The sequence below is a fragment of the Natrix helvetica genome, assembly GCF_964273705.1.
Source record: "Natrix helvetica genome assembly, chromosome: 3".
NCBI classification, from domain to species: domain Eukaryota; kingdom Metazoa; phylum Chordata; class Lepidosauria; order Squamata; family Natricidae; genus Natrix; species Natrix helvetica.
Window position 1 is genome coordinate 83,008,765 of NC_138549.1, and position 19,280 is coordinate 83,028,044.

The window sequence follows — 19,280 nt, forward strand, 5'->3', positions numbered from 1 at the left end:
ATCACATGGTGATCTATAACTCTATTTTAGAATTAAATCAGGATTCTCTATATGAAGTATAGCCCTCCAATTTTATTTTATTTTTAAAATGTTGTTTAACAAAACCAAAGAGAAAAAAGAACAAAGCTGTAACAAAAGAGATGTGTGTGTGTGAATATATACTGTAAGAGGCTTATGAAGCTCTGCATATAGAACGATACAGGAAGTCCTCAACATATGACTACAATTGAGCCCAAAATTTATGTTATTAAGTGAGAAATTTGTTAAGCGAGTATTTGCCCCCGTTTACGACTTTTCTCGCCACATTTGTTAAGTGAATCACTACGGTCTTTAAATTAGTAACACTGTTGTGAAGTGAATCTGGTTTCCCCATTGACTTTGCTTGTCAGAAGGTCGCAAAAGGTGATCACATGACTCCAGGACACTGTAACCGTCATAAATATGAGTCAGTTGTCAAGCATCCAAATGTAAATTACGTGATCATGAGATTGCTCCAATGGTCATAAGTGTGAAAAATGATCATAAGCCACTTTTTTCAGTGTCATTGTAACTTTGAACATTCACTAAATGAACTGTTGTAAGTCGAGGACTACCTGTTCTTCAGTGTAATTGTTTACACATAATTTGACATCCATAATTTTACAAACTAATGTACATATACATAATTTTACAAACATAATTTGTAAACAACTCCTAAATCACAAATGACATGTCTCCAATCTATGATTACAGGTACCGTAGTCCTCAATTTACAATCATTCATTTAGCAACCGTTTGAAGTTACAGCAGCACTGAAAAAACGTACTTATGACTGGTCCTCATGGTTACAACCACTGCAGTCTCACCAGGGGTCATGTGATTTCTATTTGCAACCTTCCCGGCCAGCTTTTTACCAGCACAGTCAACGAGGGAAGCTGGATTCGCTTAAAAACCTTCTCTCTAAATCAAATTTATTTTCCCAAATCCTAATAACATTGGCACGTTGCAAAAACATGCCCTTTGATAAGGATCCTTCTGTTCTCTTCTCAAGAATGGCTTTTCCAGTAAACCACAATTTTTTTATCTTGCATAGTTTTCATATCTTAATCATCTTAATTATGTTTAATCATTCAAACAATTATTTTTCTATTTGTCTTTTATAATCCGTAAGCCACCCAGAGTCGCCTTAGAGAGGAGATGGGCTGCAGAATGAATGAATGATCTTTTTTTTTTAGGGCCATTGTAACTTTGAATGGTTGTAAGTTGAGGGCTCCCTGTATTGTCTCCTGAGTAGAGAAGGAGTTTTGCCTCTTCCATAAGAGTTTTGCATAGGTTTTTATATTAGAGCAGTGTCTTCTTCTACCTGGCCATTGCAATGAGGGTTGCTTCATGCATTATGATACATGCATGCATAACTAAAGTTGTCTCTTGAATACCAACTCAGAAAAAGGACTTGTTTTCCCTTGCTTCCCATCCTTACAACCACTTCTTCCCTCTCCCACCTTTTTAATCCTTTTAATATTTTAATGGCTGGAAAGTTTGTGTTACGTTTGGATTTTTAATGCAGTTGTTTATATTGCTGTCATTTCGGCTTAGATCTCTTATTTGAGCATGCTTTTCATAAGGTGTCTGTGATATGAGAGCCAATATTATTTAAATAAACAATTAAGGTCAATGAATATTACTAGTAAACATACCGTATTATAACCCTGTGTGTATAGATTGCAGGTTTGGTTCCTAATAACGCCTTGGTGAGTTTAAAAAAAACTTAAGTTGCACAATGAGTAGTAGAGATCCACTCTTTTAAACAAGGAAGGCAGATTTCCCTACATTAAATTCGAAGCCTACAATGCAAAGCAGTGTACTTGCATAACCTGTTAGTACCGTAGTTATCCAATGGCTGCTTATTCCACCTTCAAATTTACTGTTATTTTTTTAAAATATAATTTTATTAAGAATTTTAATTTTATTCTTGTATTAAGAATTTTAATTTAATCCCATTATAAGGAATGGAATATGGGCTAAAGAGATACCTGTTTAAGGATCTGAAGAGTTATTAAATTTGTTTCTACTTGTTGGTCAAGGTTGCAAGTCACTTCCTCATATATCTTCTTTCTTTCTCTTTATTGTTTACTTACTTTTTCTTTCTTCAGCTTTTCCCTGCAATTTTTATTCTTTCTTTCCAGTCTATTTTTCCCTCTAAATTTTATTTGTATTAGCTTTTACTAATTACAATAGTAAAAGCTAATACATATTAAATTTAGAGAAAGAAAAAGTGCAGAAAAAAGCAAGACGGAGGAAAAAGAAAATGGAGAATAAAGAAAAAGAAAAGATATATATAAGGAAGTGACTTGCAACCTTGACCACAAGTATAAACAAATTTAATAACTCTTCAGATCCCTAATCAGATATCTATTCATCCCATATCCCATTTCTTATTTTAACCTTGATCAAATAAACCAATTTTATATTTTCCTTTTTACTTCTCACTGTCTTGTTAATTCAATCAAATATTATCATAGGATTTGATTTCTTTTCAATTTCGTTATCTCATTGCATAGATTTTCCACGGCATGTAACAAGCTTCCTTTGTAAATCCAACAAGAAAACATTGTCCAGGTCATTTTCTTGGTTTATCAATTTATGTTTAATTTTTAAAAGTTCAGCAAAGTTTGTATATCTAGTAAAGTGTCCTTTTCCAAATCATTATCTTGGACTGTCATTTGTAGTTCCACCTTCCCTACTTTATCTTTTCAGATAAAATTTGTTCCAAATTAATCACTCCTTTATTAACATTTTTTACAGATACTGTAGTGTATCCATAGAAACAGACCTCATTACTAACAGTGTTGATGTTGTAATCACTAACGTTTGGTTTCATTTTTCAAAGATCTCCTTTAACATCTCTGATAACATTTAGTGTCATTTTGCAAGTCTCAGTGTTAAACGACATCACATTTGTATTTTCCCCCCTTTTGCTTAAAATCTTTAGTCCCCTCTAGTGTCCAGTTTCTAAAATCATTACTTATCTTTTATTATGATTTCTTGCAATAAACAGAATAGCATTTCATTTAAAAGACTCCAACATAATTTCAAACAAAATGATCGGTCCCATCATCCCCAAGTGCTCAAAACCATGGAAAATTATTATCTGCAGCAGTGGTGAAATTCATTTTTTTTACTACCGGTTCTGTGAGCATGGTTTCATGGGCGTGGCAGGGGAAGGACACTGCAAAATCCCCATTCCCACCTCACTCTGTTGCCAGTCAGAGGTAGTATTTGCCAGTTCTCCAAACTACTCAAAATTTCCGCTTCTGGTTCTCCAGAATATGTCAAAACCTGCTGAATTTCACCCTGGTCTGCAGTCTTCTTATGAGAAGCAGCCTTCAGAGCACATGTTGTTCTCTTGTTGTCTTCTTCTCTCGAAAGATTCCAAGGAACTGATCTACCCACCGGATCCTGGGCCTTTGCCATGGTTGCCAATTCTGCTTTTGAACAGCTGTCTTCTGTTCACCATATTTCCTCCAGAAGTCCCACTCAGTAACTAATTTTTGATGGGACTGAAAAACCCAATAGCATCTAGTATAGAAGTTCCTTCTTTTTCTCTGTGAGATTGGTTGGGTTGAGACATAGTGACTGATCCAAAGTGATCATAGAGGTTCATTGTGTGAAAATAGATTTGAGCCTGATTCTCTCTGGTCCTAATCCAATTTGCTATTCCAAATACTTTGCATTGAGACTCTGTACTTGTACAGCTATACTATTTTAAAATAGCAATACTAGACAAAGAAGAAATTGGAGCACTTCCAGTACATGTGTAGAAATAATTTTCAAAAACATCTCTGGCCAATGTATTTCAGTTAGTTCCAGACCTTGCCTTTGACGTGTAAAAATAAGTATAATCAATGATTCTTGTACATTTGAAAAATCCCATAATACTAAATGTTTATAATTAGTTTTTATATTACTTTATGGGTTACAGTATAATGGTGATTAAATATTTTTCTTTCCTCTCTCTCTCTCTCCTTCTTTATAGCTCTATAACTTTGGAGAAACCGTTTCTATTGTATTCTGGACAGACACATGGAAGCCTGATAGTTTTTTTGACAAAATTATAAAAAACAGAAAAAATGGAATGCACACTCTATGCTTACTCGGTAAGAAACATTTGCACCTGGTATTTATTTATTTATATATGATATCATTGTGAGATTTTAATAATTCAAGCAATTGTTGGATGTCTTTTTAAATTGCTCATACATCACCCAGAATTTTTGCGTTGCACGTTTGTCATAAATATGCTGTCCATTCTCATGCTTCATCAGTGAGAACTACTGCACTTTTGTAAATAATTGAATGATTCATCCTTTCTGATCAAATAAGAAGTATTAAATAAGAGCCGTAGCAGCGCAGTGGTTAGAATGCAGTATTGCAGGCTAATTCTGCCGACTGCCAGCAGTTCGCTCCTGACCGGCTGAAGGTTGACTCAGCCTTCCATCCTTCCAAAGTCGGTAAAATGAAGATCTAGATTGTTGGGGGCAATATGCTGACTCTGTAAACCATTTAGAGAGGGGCTGTAAAGCACTATGTATATAAGTCTAAGTGCTATTGAGATCAAATTGTTGATAAAAGTGGAATGGAAAAAGAGATGAGCCTCTTTTGTCTTGTATGACTGCTACTCTGCTAATGTATTGGTTAGTTGCTTATATACCTCATCTGGTCTTCAAATGAAAAGACTTCCAAAGTAAAAAAAACAACAAAAAAGATAGGAAATGAAAGAAAAAGCTCAGGAGGAGCAGGAAGAGCAAAGCGCCCACCACCACTGCAAGTGTCCTTATGAAGGTGGAAGAGGCCTTCTCTGGTGGTCCAATTCTATATAGGTATGTAATGAAGCAATCCTCATTGTTCTTAAGGGAGCAATCCCAACTTTCACTGAACCTTGAAGAAATATTAGTTAATCAAAACATAGTAATGATACAGCTATTGAAGAGAGCAACTTTACAAATGGATCCTAAAAGATCAATTTTTAACCTTAGAATACATCTTGTAAGCTGTGTACGTGAACATACTGAAGCATAAAGATCTAATTGAACATTGTGTGCAGTGTTTATTAATTTATTTTATTTAAAAGCCGTGTGACCCCAGAATAACGCTGGGAGACGTACAGTTTAAGAATAGAAACCAATAAGGAAAAAATTGCATATGTCCGGGCAGACTTCACTTCATAGATTACAAAACAGAAGCGGACTTTCTAAGACACGGAAAACAGCCAAGTTTTTAAAGATTTCTAGAACTCCAGGGAGAGGGCCACATGGATATCTGGGTGGATATTATTCCAAAGGGCAGGTGACATGATGGAGGAAACACATTTCCCAGGTCCCAGTAGGTGGCAGAATTGGTGTGGCTAGGCGTTACAGTAGTCCCATTTGTGAGGTGACTAAAGCATAAGTGACTGACTAAAGGGTCTCGTGGCCCAAGAAAGAGTACAACAGCCCCTCTAGATGTGCTTGTGTTAAAGGCCTTCTTGTCCACAGCTGTCATCTGCTCTTTGAGCAAGAGCTGTGAATCCAAGATTAGATTGCACATCAGCCTTGAATGGAGGAATGCAACTTCCAAAATCAACAGTGGAAAATCCCATTCATATTGGGCCCCAGTACCTGCAGCCGTTCAGTCCTCTCAGGATTAAGTTTGAGTCTGTTTTCTCCATCCCATTTCACACCCTTTTCAGACATTGGGGCAGGCCCTTGAGAACACCAAATTGATTGACACAGGATAATGGTATATATCTGGGTATCATCCACATATGTTGAGATCCCAAACAGATGGGTGATCTCCCTCAACCATTTCATGTAAATATTAAACAGGAAAGGAGAGAGCAAAACAATTGAGGGGCTGAGAGCAATGTATAACTCATGATATTGTACAAATCCAGAAAATTGGGTTCATTTAATCAACTATGGTTGAGTTAATTCCTGGGTAAGCATTCAAATGCAGGCATAATCATGGAACTGGAATAATATAATGTAGCCAGTATACTGTACTACATAGTATATTACTGTATGTATGTATAACTATAGTATAGCATTTACATACTATAGCCAATAGTATAATGCAGATATTTTTATCCTTGACATTTAAAAAAAAAAACCTTAAAAAGAAAATAAGCTCTAATTGGCTGGCTGTACCTGAGCTGATGGATTGGCTGGTCTTGCAATCTGGCAAAATAACTGCTGGCTTCTGCTACAGTAAGAAGTAGCTTAAGGGCCACATGATTTCTATCCCGACCTGTTTTTGAACCTTGCTGGTCCAACACCATGTGTTACTCCATCCCAAATTGCTTTGGCCATGGAAATGTTCATTTAGACACAGTGGCTGGGAAAGCTATATTAGGATAGTAGAATCTGAATTTGACCCTCTTTATCCCGTAATATAATTTAGTACAAACGTGCCAAAACCGTGTATGTTATTGCCAATCTACTGTATATGGAACTCCATCCTTTGCCAACAATGTTTCTTTAAAATAATCCAAATTCATACGTCAATGATTCCTAGATTAGTATCACTGATAATAGCTGCAATATTTTTTTTCTGGGCATGCACCATTTTGTGATACTAGAAGGAAATTATTATATTTAATAGTTTTTTAAAAAAATCTAAGACACTTTTCTATTCACTGGAAAATTAGTATAAGCCAAAAATAGTATTTGCCTAGTCTTCCCCTTATATTTGCCCCAGGGCAGAGTTTGTTTCAGGCTTTCTTTCTTTATGGAAATTTTCATCTAAAGCTTAGTACAATGGGATGGAAAAATATTATTGCTAGACTTACATAGTATAAATTGCCCTGAATAGTAATCAGTTGCAGTGTTCCCTTTAACATTTGGAAGAAGTAGAGGTCTAAGTCTCCCCACTCACTAATTCCCTAATTTTAAAAATGTGTACCCCTTTATCTAGCACAAAGTTGCAGAGAAACTTGAGTCTGAATAACAACTGAATATTGCAGAGTCGGGAGTTTTAAATTGCCCCAGAATTACATTGTAAGAAGTTTTAAATTACATTTAAGAGGGTCACACAAATGTACCTCCATTATTAGGGGGGTTATCCTAGAATGTCTTAAAAATGTTTAAAATGAAAGTTTTAGCAAGGCCATCCCTTTACTGGGATTGCAAAACTACTTACTGATCCTGCTTCTGAGTTTTAACAGTAATATGATATATAGAGATTAGCATCATCTACTGTAGAGGGAAAACAAAAAGCACTCATTATTTCTGATATTTCTCTTATTTGCTTAAAACTAATCAATGACTTGGCCTGCCGAAAAGGAAGCAGCCCAAAAGGTTTTCTACCTAGGCACGACTTTTTTTAAAAAAAAATTGCAGCAGTCTCTTCAGACAAAATTGGATTTAACATGTAAGCGAGAGACATGCTGCAGAGCCATACAAACACACATGGAATTTTTATCAGATGGAAATTGGACTGATGTAATTAGCTCATTCAGTGTTCTTTAAATACTAGGGTTGATTTAACTGTAGCTTTTTCAGTGACCGTAGATTGGTGGTGAGTTCTTTCAAGCAGCTAACAGTCCTGTGATCTCGGTTGCTTTTCTTGATTACAAGCCAGGAGTTCCAGCATTGTCTCCCAAAACCTCTAAGTCCAAAAGCAATTTTTCTGCATGTTTTGGAAAGAACTGAATTTTGTCAGCATATAATCAGTCAACATGATTGCTGCAGAAATTGGTCTGGAGATAATTTATACATTGGGGAATTGACTGGAATTGTTCCTCAATTATTGAAATGCTGCAGCAGCCTATAACTATTGAAACTGCACAGATGTTGGCCATTTGGAGTGCATTTTCAGAGAGCTAGAGAGATTTAAAATTGCATTTCTTCTCTGTGATTAATGCTGAATGAAGATGTCACAGTCTTTCTGTATACAATGCTCTGTCCAGCACATCTCTCACTCTCTTTTCTTAATACTTCCATTCTTAATGTGTTTCCATTTTCTCTGCTACGTCTTGTCAGGTGTGTCAAATTTAGATTCCCAATCCTCCAAAGGGCAAAAGATTAGGGAAGATTGAATCTGTTTATGGGGTATGGTTTGTTTCTCATAATCACACAGACACACAAAACAAACACCTCTGTGTTAAAAATATTGAGGAAAATTACTTGAGCATTTTATTATCTTTGCATAGAATGCCAAGCCATTCTAGGATATTCATTTGTAAATAAATCACAATTGGCTGGCTCATGTAAAGTGCTCAGCTGGAAGCCTAGTGTGCAAATAACAGTTGCTTGGCCCACAAGATCCAAGTGTATTCTGGCTTAGCTTAGTGTATGAATACAATCACTGATTAATTCACTTTATCATAGCAAAAGTTTCATGTCAGGAATGTTGATATGTGAAGAAGTATGAATAGCTGGTTAAAAATTAAAGTACATTTATGAACTCATTGTATATGGAAAATGAATTAGATCCAGAGTTTGAATGACTAGAATAAAATAAACACTGGATATAAATGGGGCTAAAATATAAAGAGAAGGCAACTCCATTCTTACAAAAAAGAAACAAACTTGGAGTGTTCTTTAATTCATTATGTGTTTGTCATCACATCACATAACTGGGTGACTCACAATAAAAATCCATAAAACAAGTCCAGTAATTTCACTCACAAGCAATCGGATAAAACTACCATAAATAATCCGTTGTAATCCAACACAATACAGTGCTGCTTTAAAGACTGCCTTCTTTAAACCATGTGGGAGGAGACTGAGGTAGCCATTCCAAAGGAGTGCGGAACAAGGCCACTGAGCGAATCTGCTCTTGCCCCACTTGAAGTGGGAGAGCCAGAATCATTCTCTCTCTGATTGGCGTGCAGAGGTTAGGCGGGTTCAGATAATCTCTAAAATACCCAGTTCAGAGGGTTGTAGAGGTTAATACCTGCTGGGAAACTCCCAGCCAGGGAGGGAGGAGGGACATGCAGGGAACTAGCCTTGAGTCCTCGCACAGCCGCAAAAGGCATAAGTCTGACCCCATCTAAGTTCCAAGCAATTTGGGGAGACTCATGGATTATACGTAGAACACAATAAAGTTGCTGACTTGAACCCCTCACAAATGGATCTGATTGCTTGCTCCTGACAACACCAGCTCTTTGAATTATATTCATAATCTATTGGAGGCCAATGCAATATCTACAACTTCAGATTTTATCTTTCTAAAGTGGCTCTCACTGGCCAAGAGGCAGGCAGCTGATGGAAACAAAGCAGCACTTATATTTGCATCCATGGCTCCTCCTCATAGCTCATTCATACTACTTAGGCTTAATAGGGTATCACATTCAATAACTAATGATCTGAAGGAAGTATGACATCCAATATGTTTTTCTTCTGGAAGATAAGATGAAAAACGTCAAGTATGTTATTGATTGCTTCAACCTTAAATCCTATAAACACACATTTGGTTCCAGATGGTACAGCTTGAACTTATTAAAGTTGATGTCTACCTAACAGACTTCAATTAAGATTGGTACCTAGGTTTAATGCAAAAAGAAATCTTTTTAATTATGAAAAATGGAATGTCTTACACGCTCAGTTAGATACTAGCAGAAATTCATCCTCAAAGAGTGGACCCTACGAAGCCAATCCAAACACATAAGAAGGATGTGTCAGTGTGAATCCTAGTATCGGAAGAAGTCTGAGGAAAAAAGTCCAGCAAAAACATCTCAGAAAAACAGAATCTGCTCATTACCTTTAGAGTGCTTGTTGGGGCCCCTAAACAGATGACTGGGAAGGAGGAAAAATGATTATGACTCCTTGGAGCAATTTGTTGACATTGTCTGAGATCCTGAATGCCAACCAACTGCTTGTTATGTACTAATATTAATTCAGTAGAGATACTCTGGAAACATTTGTTTTATTTTTGCAAAGCAGTTGTGTTTTGGAGGGGACATTAATTAATTAAGAGCTAGTTTGGTCTAGTGATTAATGTGCTGATTTAGAAACCAGGGGACTGTTAAGTTCTCCTCTTGCCTTAGGTATGAAAGCTAGCTGGGTGACTTTGGGCCACTCACTCTCTCTCAGTTCACAAAGATTTTGTTGTGGGAGAAATAGCAGGTGGAGTATATTTGGAGATATAGGTAGAGATACTGTAATAGCAGTATCAGTATGTTTGCTGTCTTGAGTTATTTATAAAAATAATAAATGTGGAATATAAAATAAATAAGTTCCTTTCTGCCTCATACACATACAGTATATTCTAAAGCAGCTCAAAGATAATGAATATACTATACAGCAACAAAATGGTAACCGTGTATTGGACAATACAATAGAGCAATGAATATAATGGTACTGGCTAGCTGAAATTAGTCCCTTTTTTAAAAAATTTTTTGGGGGGGAACAGACATTGTAAGATCGTGCAGGCAGAAATGGGTTAGAGAAGACAGTCTATGAACATATTTCTGTATCATGCAATCTGAGCCTTAATAGTTTGTATAAAAATGAACTTCCAGTGTATGACATTTATGGTTTTTTGCAGACATTAAAGTGAAAGAGCAGTCAGTGGAGAATCTCATGAGGTAAGTTGTGTTGCTATATGTTGATTATCAGCATGTGGCAGTGAAGAATGTGTAGATAGGTTAGAACTTGAAAGTAGAAGAACTATTATAGGAGCCCTATAGGATTACATATTACAAAATTAATGCAGGAGATGGAAAGGAATCATTCATACTCTGGGTTATGGGACAGATCAGTAGCAAAATTAAATCATAACTAAAGTCCACTGGAATCCTCTCAAGTGTATTTCTACAAATATCAGATATTATTTCTACAAATATTTTAAGTATTTGTAGGGAATCTGGAATAAATATGCACCCAGACCTTTTTCAAAGATCCCAAAATTGGTTTACAAATATTTTTTCCCCATCAGCTGAATGCAGTTGAAAGTCTTTGCACAATCAGAAACAATGCTGCAATTCATTCTCAGCTTCTCTGAAATGCAGAGGCCTGACTTCTGGTTGCATCCATGTCCCAGGAAGCTTGTCACAGTAGCCAATTTAGACGTCTTCACAACAGTGTGGCCACATTGTAGGTTGAAACACCATCTACCTCAGGAAGCATCATCAGGGATTGGTGTCTAAGAGACAGCACCATTGGCTTTCGTAACATCAAGTTGGACAGGGTCTTAAAGAATATTGAGTCCAATTCTTGCACTGTGCAAGATACACTAAATGACTTCTTACAGATGACTGTTTAATCTCTTTTTAAAGACCTGTAGTGAAAAATTGCTCATCACAATCCAGGTGTTCCTCCACTTAACTAGTCCAGACCTTTCTCCTTGTAGTTTTGAGTACTTTTAAAGTCTTGTACTAACTGGAATTGGAGGTTTCACTTGCCCTCTGCTTCAGGCAATAAAATGTCATTGGCCAAACTTTACTTTTAGTCACTTTTTTCTGTCAAAGATAAACTGGATACTTCATAAGCACGTTTAATTCTTATTGTGTTTAGCATGAATTAGCTGTCTCTCACTTTAAAAAAGTGAACAGAGCGATATTAGCTCTGATCCAAGTCATTTATCTGTGGTATAATATTTTCCCACTCCCAGTTGTTCAGTATTTCTAATCTGGGTGGATCAGTCTGCATCCTTAATCTCTTTGCCAGCTCATCTAATGGAACAGTTGATGGTTTCTGAACACATCCTCACTTTGGTTTAGCTTCATATTCATATGGACTGACAATCTCGGGGGAAGATTTATTTTGGAACTTCTTCATAACTTTGCTTGGCCAAGTCCATGGTTGGCAAACTTTGCTGAAAACAACTCTTAAACACTGGATCTGAGGGACTATAATTATGCAACTCGAGAGTATATGGTAGAAAAATACAGGTTTTCCTTTCAACTTGGCATGAACAGCACAGTTGCTGATGCAGAGGGAAGTATAACACCACTTTTGAGCGGGTTGAAGAATAGCCATGACTGGGATTGTACTGGAAGAGTAAACATATGGCACCTCTTTTAGAAGTGGAGAATGCATTCATCTGAATCATGCAGGCTGTCATTCCTTGGTTAAAAGCTTCAAAACAGCCACAGGACTGCCTAAGTATGATTTCTCTTTCCCAATGACATAAACGATGGATGCAGCTTTCAATGCACATCTAAAGCTAGTCCAGTGAAGTCAAGACACACATCCCTGCGGCCAATTCGCTCTCACAGGGAGGGGCTTCTCCTGGTGCCGTCCACTAGGCAATGCCAACGGGCGACACCAAGGAGTAGGGCCTTCTCTGTGATGGGCCCAACCCTCTGGAATGACCTCCCCCCCGACATTAGAACCACCACCGACTTCCGCTCCTTCCGACAAAAATTGAAGACACACCTGTTCCGATTGGCTGGCCTGGCATAATTATAACGTCTACCTCCTGGCAAACATATTTCTTAACTGGTTTTTTAGGGGGATTGTTTTTTAAATTTAATTTTATGGGATATTTGTTGGGGTTTTAAATTATTTACTTAGCTGTACAGTTCTTTAAACCTTTTTATCCTCCTCTTATCTATCTATTTAATAATTTTAATTGTTTAATTTTATAGCTATTCATGATGTATTTCTGATATGGACTGTACACCGCCCCGAGTCCCTTTCGGGAGAGGGGGCGGTCTATAAGCGCTCAGTAAATAAATAAATAAATAAAGAGAAGAGTGCACCAATATGGTTCCATCTGCTGAACATACTGTTTACTGCTTTTCAGCTGTTAGTGTGGTGACCAAACCCAGCCGAAGTCTGTCTTGTGTTTAACAAACATTTGTTGAACAAGAGGCAGAGTGCAAATCGACTAGTACAAATGTCAGTTTGTTGTGCTCATGAATCTAACATGACTAGGATGTATGAGCTCCTTGTTTTGACATTGTCAATTTTCTCTGTCAGGGGAAAGAAAATCTTTGAGCCACCACGCTACATGAGTGTGAATCAAGCAGCAGAGCAACTTCTTGCAGTGGTCCAGAATCGGCGGCTACAGGGCCAAGAGCCAGGTATAATTTTTCTGTCCTTTGTGGTAGAAAGGTATACTGCTTGACATCTCTTCCAAATTCAAGAACTCTTATGGCAATATGGAGATGGGCCATCCTGAACTTGGCAAGATACAGTTTGCACGGAAGCCAACGTTTTACATTGGTTCATCATCATGTCGTGTACATCACTGGCCTGGAAGCACATATTTAAAGGCCACAGAATGTTGGCTTATACACAAACCAGCCACAAGTTCAATGACCCAGGTTTTTCTTTTTGGAAAAAAAAACATTCCATATGGATATATTTCAAGAATGAATCACATTGACTTTAATCATTTCCCACACTCATAAGAAATTATGCATTTCCTTCATTTAGTGTTTGAGATTCTACTTGCCACAAATGTGCTCCCAAATGCAGAGCAGGAAAGCACTTTTAATCTAAAAATAAGAATGAATGAATATTACAGTCCTCGATCAGCAAAAAGAAACATGTGTATGACATACCTTGCCATCTTGTATTCAACTAATCATTTGACACTGCATGAAGAAATGCAGACTTTGGTGGGGAAACGTATAACCAAAAGTAGTTCTCTTGTTAGTAAAACATTTCTAAAACATTTGTAGAAAAAAGAAACCTCAAAAGTTAAGTAAATTGATCTTGATTTTATCTTAAAGCATTTAAATTGTAAATTGTAGGTCAGAGATGGAGAAACCCAGGAATGCACTATGACTCCCATCATCCTGGTCATGATCCAATCATGCTCTGTGGGCATGACAGGAATTGAAATTCAGCAATATCTGACTGGCTGCAGTTTTCTCATGCTTGCTTTAAGATTTAAAATAACACTGCAAAGTAGGGGTGTCCAACCAGCCATTTTGAGACTTTTGGACTTCAATTCCCAGAATACCCAACCACCCATGCTGGAATTATGGGAGTTGAAGTCCACAAGTTGCCACGGTTGAACATCCCTGTGGTAAAGCTTCTAGTTCTTCAGTGTTTGATCCCAGCAACTTATAGCAAACAAGATGAATACTTGCTTTCCATATAAAGGCAAGATGCTAGCTCAGAGTGATACACTATTTATCAAAAGCAAACTGGAAACACCGTTGATTCCTATAAAGCAAAGGAACATAAAATGAGAATTATGGTTAAGGAGAACTTTAACCACAATTAATTTATCCTGGATTCAAATAACAAACAAAACATAATACAATTTACTGTGTTATGCAAGTTATGGTTAGTGAAGACTATCAAATCAGCAAGAAAAATATGGGAGTGGGGGAGTAAAAATGACTGAGCAAATTCTCCTTCATATTCTTTGGTTACAGGAGCTTTTTCGGAGATACGAAACCCTGTCCACAGATGTTTCATAAGTGCTTCCTTGTTTTTTCGTATGTGTGTGTGTGTGTGTATGTATTTGTGTTACAACCCCTGGTATGCCCAAATATATATGTAACACAAATACATACCTATTTCCCTGGCTCAGCTGATAAAGGAGGAGAGCCTGTGGCTCAGTGGCTAATATAACTGCCTAACATGTAATACAGCCCTGGTTCAAATCCCAGTAAGGGTATGGCTAGCTGATGAGAGCTAAATAGCTTGAAATGGATCCATACTAGTCTCCCTTTATTTATTTATCAGCACAAATAACACACACACACACACACACACACACACACACATATATATATATAGTTTGTGTGTGTGTATATATATATGTGTGTGTGTATATATTATGTCACAAATCAGCACAAATTATATATATAATTTGTGCTGATCAACTATCAGGAATAGCATCTAGTCTTTCTGGGTGGCTATATTCACTTAAATAACTACATGACTGAAAACCTACCTAATTACCTAATCGGTGGTGCAGTGGTTAGAGTGCAATACTGTAGGCTACTTCTGCTGACTGCTGGCTGACTGTAATTTAGCAGTTCAATTCCCACCAGGATCAGCGTTGACTCAGCCTTCCATTCTTCCAAGATGAGTAAAATGAGGACCCAGATTGTTGAGGGCAATATGCTGACTCTGTAAACTGCTTAGAGAGGACTGTAAAGCAGTATATAAGTCTAAGTGCTATTGCTATTGCTAATTATTATACCTGAAGTTCAGATTTCTGCTAGATCACCATATTTCCTGTGCCTGAACTTTACACATTTTGCCACATCCTATTACGCGGCAGTTACAGGCATTGCTCCAATTTTAGGGAAGTGATTGTAGATTCTGAAACTTTCAGAAGGTTTCCTGCCGTCAGTGTAAGTTGATGTAACTTTGAAGGAAAGGAGAGAGAATCGCTCTCCCTTAGATTTGCTACAGAAGTCAAAATTGTAAAGCAGATTTTCCTAAATCATTTTTTCTTTCTTTTTGCAGACGTAACCGAGAACACTCTCTGTGTAGGCTTAGCACGAGTCGGTGCACTAGATCAGAAGATTGCATCAGGTACTCTACAGGATATGACTACAGTGGCCCTTGGCGATCCTCTGCACTCTATGATCATAACTGGAATATTGCATCCCTTGGAAATAGACATGCTTAAATTATTTGCAGTAGGTAAATCCATCTTTGAACAATAATGAATTGGAAACTCTGTGCCTTACCTGGAACAGAAGCTGGTAACGTCTTCTTGATAACAGACTACTCTACAAAGAAGTAGCCCATATCTCGCTAAAGGAGACAGCTAGAAGCCCAATTGTGATTCCTTATGGCTCAGGCTCACTACGTACAACTTGTAAAAGTTTTGTTACTTAGCAGAAGTGAAATAAAAGTTGAGATTATTGTTTTGGTTCCACCTGTACAGCCGGTGATGGGAGAACACTCAGTATGGCAAAAGAGAACATTCAAAAGATGAAATATAGCACTTGGCTAGGATGGCTCATTGTTTTCAATGTTAGACTTTGGAGAAAAAAATGTTTTTGAAAGAAATCTGTTCCTACCTTGATAAGAGATATCCCAAGGGGGTAAATCTATGCCTGAACTATACCATTTCCAACTGCAGATAATGACGCTGGTAACAGTAGCAGTAGATAAAGCTTGAATTGAATTTAAACTACCAACCTTTGCTGAGCATTCTTCAGATCAAAGGGACTTAAGGAAACTTACAATTAAAAATCCGGGAAAGAAACAAAAACAGGAAGTAATAATTGCTTTGAGGAAGTTCAAAAACCCAGCTTCAGCCCTCATTCAGTGACAGGACAAGGCACCTCAACCTATGGCCTGATCGACCAAATAGTTCAGTATTTTCTGTAGCAGAATAGGGACGGGGCCAAATGGGTTTATGGAGGAACAGTATTCTAGTGGGCAGGAGTCATGACAGCGAAGACCTCCCCAACTGAAAGCACCAAAGCACCCTGTTTGATCTTACAGGGTGGGCAGAAGAAATTGGGGAAAGTTAGTCCTACAAATAATCAAGTCTTGAACCAGGCAGGGCTTTAGAGATGGTATTGCACCTGCTCCACAGAGCAGATGCCATATGAGTGAGACGGGCAGCATTATGAGTCTACTAAATAAATATCTACTTGTACAACCCCATGCTGGACCAACCATACTTTCCAAATGCATGGACCACATGATAGAAAGCCAAATAAAAGGTATCTAAACCATGAATAATCATGAGAAGGATCTTTCAGCTCAGGAGACATACATACAATTGGCACACCACAATGAAACTGTGTAAGAGGTCTTCCTTTTTTCAAACAAGTAACAGAAAAGCAGACCGTGCACTGGTTGTATGTTAAATGCAAGATGGGAGATTTTTGGACTGTCAATGCAAATAATTTCTCGCAGAGAAAACTGACACCTTTACAGAAGCTGCTTTAGAAAGAACGTTGGTCTTTCCTGAACGTGTCTTTTCAGTGGAAGAGAGGGAGGGGTTACGCATGGGTTTTGTCACAGCCTGATTGGTCCATAGACTGAGGGAAACTTCTTTAATACTTCTTTCCCATTGCCAGTTTCCTCGATGTGCACCTGTAACAAAACACAAGAAGACCCGGGAACCTCCCGACCCTTCCCCTGGCCCTACCCTATACTAACTAGGGTGGGTCGTAATCCCTCCCTCTCTTCCACTGAAAAGGCACGTTCAGGTAAGACCAACATTCTTTTTCCAGTGGAATCGAGGGAGAGGTTACGCATGGGACATACCCAAGCTTAATCCCAGGGAGGGGAACTAGGGCCTAGGGGGACAGTTAGCTGCCACCTGCTGTAAGACCCTACGACCGAAGGATGCATCCACCGAGGCAAATGCGTCCAAACGGTAGTGATGGATGAAAGGGGTCGGTGATGACCAAGCGGCCGCCCAACAAATGTCCTCGAATGGGGCCCCAGTGGCCCATGCCACAGTGGTAGTGGCGCTTCGGGTCAAATGGGCCGTGATTCCTGCCGGGGGAGCCTGGCCAGATGCCTCGTAGGCCGTCACTATGGCCTGTCACAGCCACCTTCCGATAGTGGCCAAGGATACCCTGGCTCCTAGAGACCCCGGTTGAAAGGAAACAAAGAGGGCCTCTGATCTGCACACCCCTGCTGTCCGCCTGAAGTAGATGCGCAAGGCGCGGCGAACATCCAAACGGTGCCAGAGACGCTCCCTTTTGTGCGAAGGGGCCGGACAAAAATTAGGCAGAATAATTTCCTGCGCCCTGTGGAACAGGGTGTTCATTTTTGGGAGAAAGGTGGGATCTAGGTGAAGGACCACCCTATCTTGATGAAACAGGCAAAGGTCGTCCCTGGATGAGAGGGCGCCTAGCTCTGAAATACGTCTGGCTGACGTGACTGCCACTAGGAATGCCACCTTAAGGGATAGTAAATGAAGGTGGACCGTTAGGAGAGGCTCAAACGGAGCCTTCGTTAGGGCCTTGAGGACCAGGGGAAGATCCCAGGTTGGGAATCTGTGAATAGGAGGGGACCTGAAATTTGCCGCCCCCTTTAGGAAGCGCTTGATTAAGGGAAAATGGGAGAGGGAGAGGGAACCCTCCCCCCCTAGGTGGACAACGCAGGCACCTGGTGGCGCAGGGTGTTATGGGACAGGCCACCATCTAACCCCTTCTGCAGGAACTCTAGAATGTTGGCTACCATGGCCCTGGTGGGGTTGAGACCCAGTGGGGTACACCATCTGACAAACCCCAACCAGGTGGAATTATAGATCCAGGTGGTTGACGGACGCCGAGGCCTCAATGGTTTCTATGACCTTGGAGGATAGGTTAGCCTTCCTCAGGAGATAAGGCTCAAGTGCCAGGTGGACAAGTGGAACCACTGGGGCTCCGGGTGGATCAGGACCCCCTGGCACAAGACAATCTCCCAAGGAATCCTCTATGGCTGGGAAACTGAAAGCTGTACCAGATCCGCAAACCATGGTCTCATGGCCAATAGGGGGCCAGCATGATGACGTGAGCCTTCTCTGTCACTACCTTCCTGATGGTCCCCGGGATAAGGGGAATGGGAGGGAAGGCATAAAGGAGTTCCGGAGGCCATTTGCTCCTGAGGGCGTCCGTGCCCTCCGCGGTTCGGTTCTGGAATCGGGAGAAGAACCTCAGTAGCTGCGAGTTGGCTGGAGTGGCAAACAAGTCCACTTTCGGGGTGCCGAATCTCAAGCATATCTTCTGGAATAACTCGGGGAGAAGTTGCCACTTGCCGTTGTCGGGGAGAAGTTGCCACTCGCCATTGTCGAGAGTCGCCCGGCTCAGCCAATCCGCCTGATGGTTGGACACTCCTGATATGTGCTCCGACACCAGTGATGACAAGTGCCTCTCCGTCCATGAGCCGATCTTCAGGGCCTCCAGCCAGAGGGCTCAGGAGCGCGTACCCCCCTGACAGTTTATGTGAGCCTTTGTGGCAACATTGTCTGTCAGAAGGAGCACATGTCGTCCCTTCACAAGGTCTTTGAAATGCCGGAGGGCCAAGCATCCTGCCTTCAGCTCCAGCCAATTGATGTTGTGGCGAAGATCTGAGGCAGTCCAACAACCCTGTGCCATTCTGGAGTCCATCAGGGGCCCGCAACCGAACAGACTTGCATCTGTTGTTACAGTCACTCTGGCCGGCTCCCAGAATGTGCTGCCCCGCTGTAGGGCTGGTGAAAGCCACCACTGGAGGGACGTCCAGACTTCTGTTGGGAGGCGGAGGGTTTGTAGGGAATTGCTCATCTTCCTTTTCTGGAAGGGAATCAGGGTCCACTGGAGGGCCCGTAGATGAAGGCAGGCCCAGGGGACTATCCCAATGCATAAGACCATCTTGCCAAGTAACTGAGACAAGGTCAGGATGGAAACTGACCGACTTCTGCTAACCGTGGTTGCCAGTTGGTGGAGGCTGACCAGGCGGTCCGGG

The 19,280-nt window shown here is 39.7% G+C and overlaps 1 protein-coding gene across 2 annotated transcripts in view; it reads left to right on the plus strand.

Annotated features, from left to right (window-relative positions):
• The window catches only part of DPH5 (diphthamide biosynthesis 5), a 39,981-nt gene extending 24,227 nt beyond the window's left edge, over positions 1-15,754 (plus strand). For both annotated transcript variants that reach the window (XM_081947400.1, XM_081947401.1), the window contains exons 6-9: positions 4,016-4,136; positions 10,507-10,546; positions 12,885-12,988; positions 15,342-15,754. In XM_081947400.1, the coding sequence (XP_081803526.1) occupies positions 4,016-4,136; positions 10,507-10,546; positions 12,885-12,988; positions 15,342-15,544 (468 nt within the window). In that variant the 3' untranslated portion in view covers positions 15,545-15,754. The remainder of the gene's footprint in view (positions 1-4,015; positions 4,137-10,506; positions 10,547-12,884; positions 12,989-15,341) is intronic.
• The last annotated feature ends 3,526 nt before the right edge of the window (positions 15,755-19,280 follow it).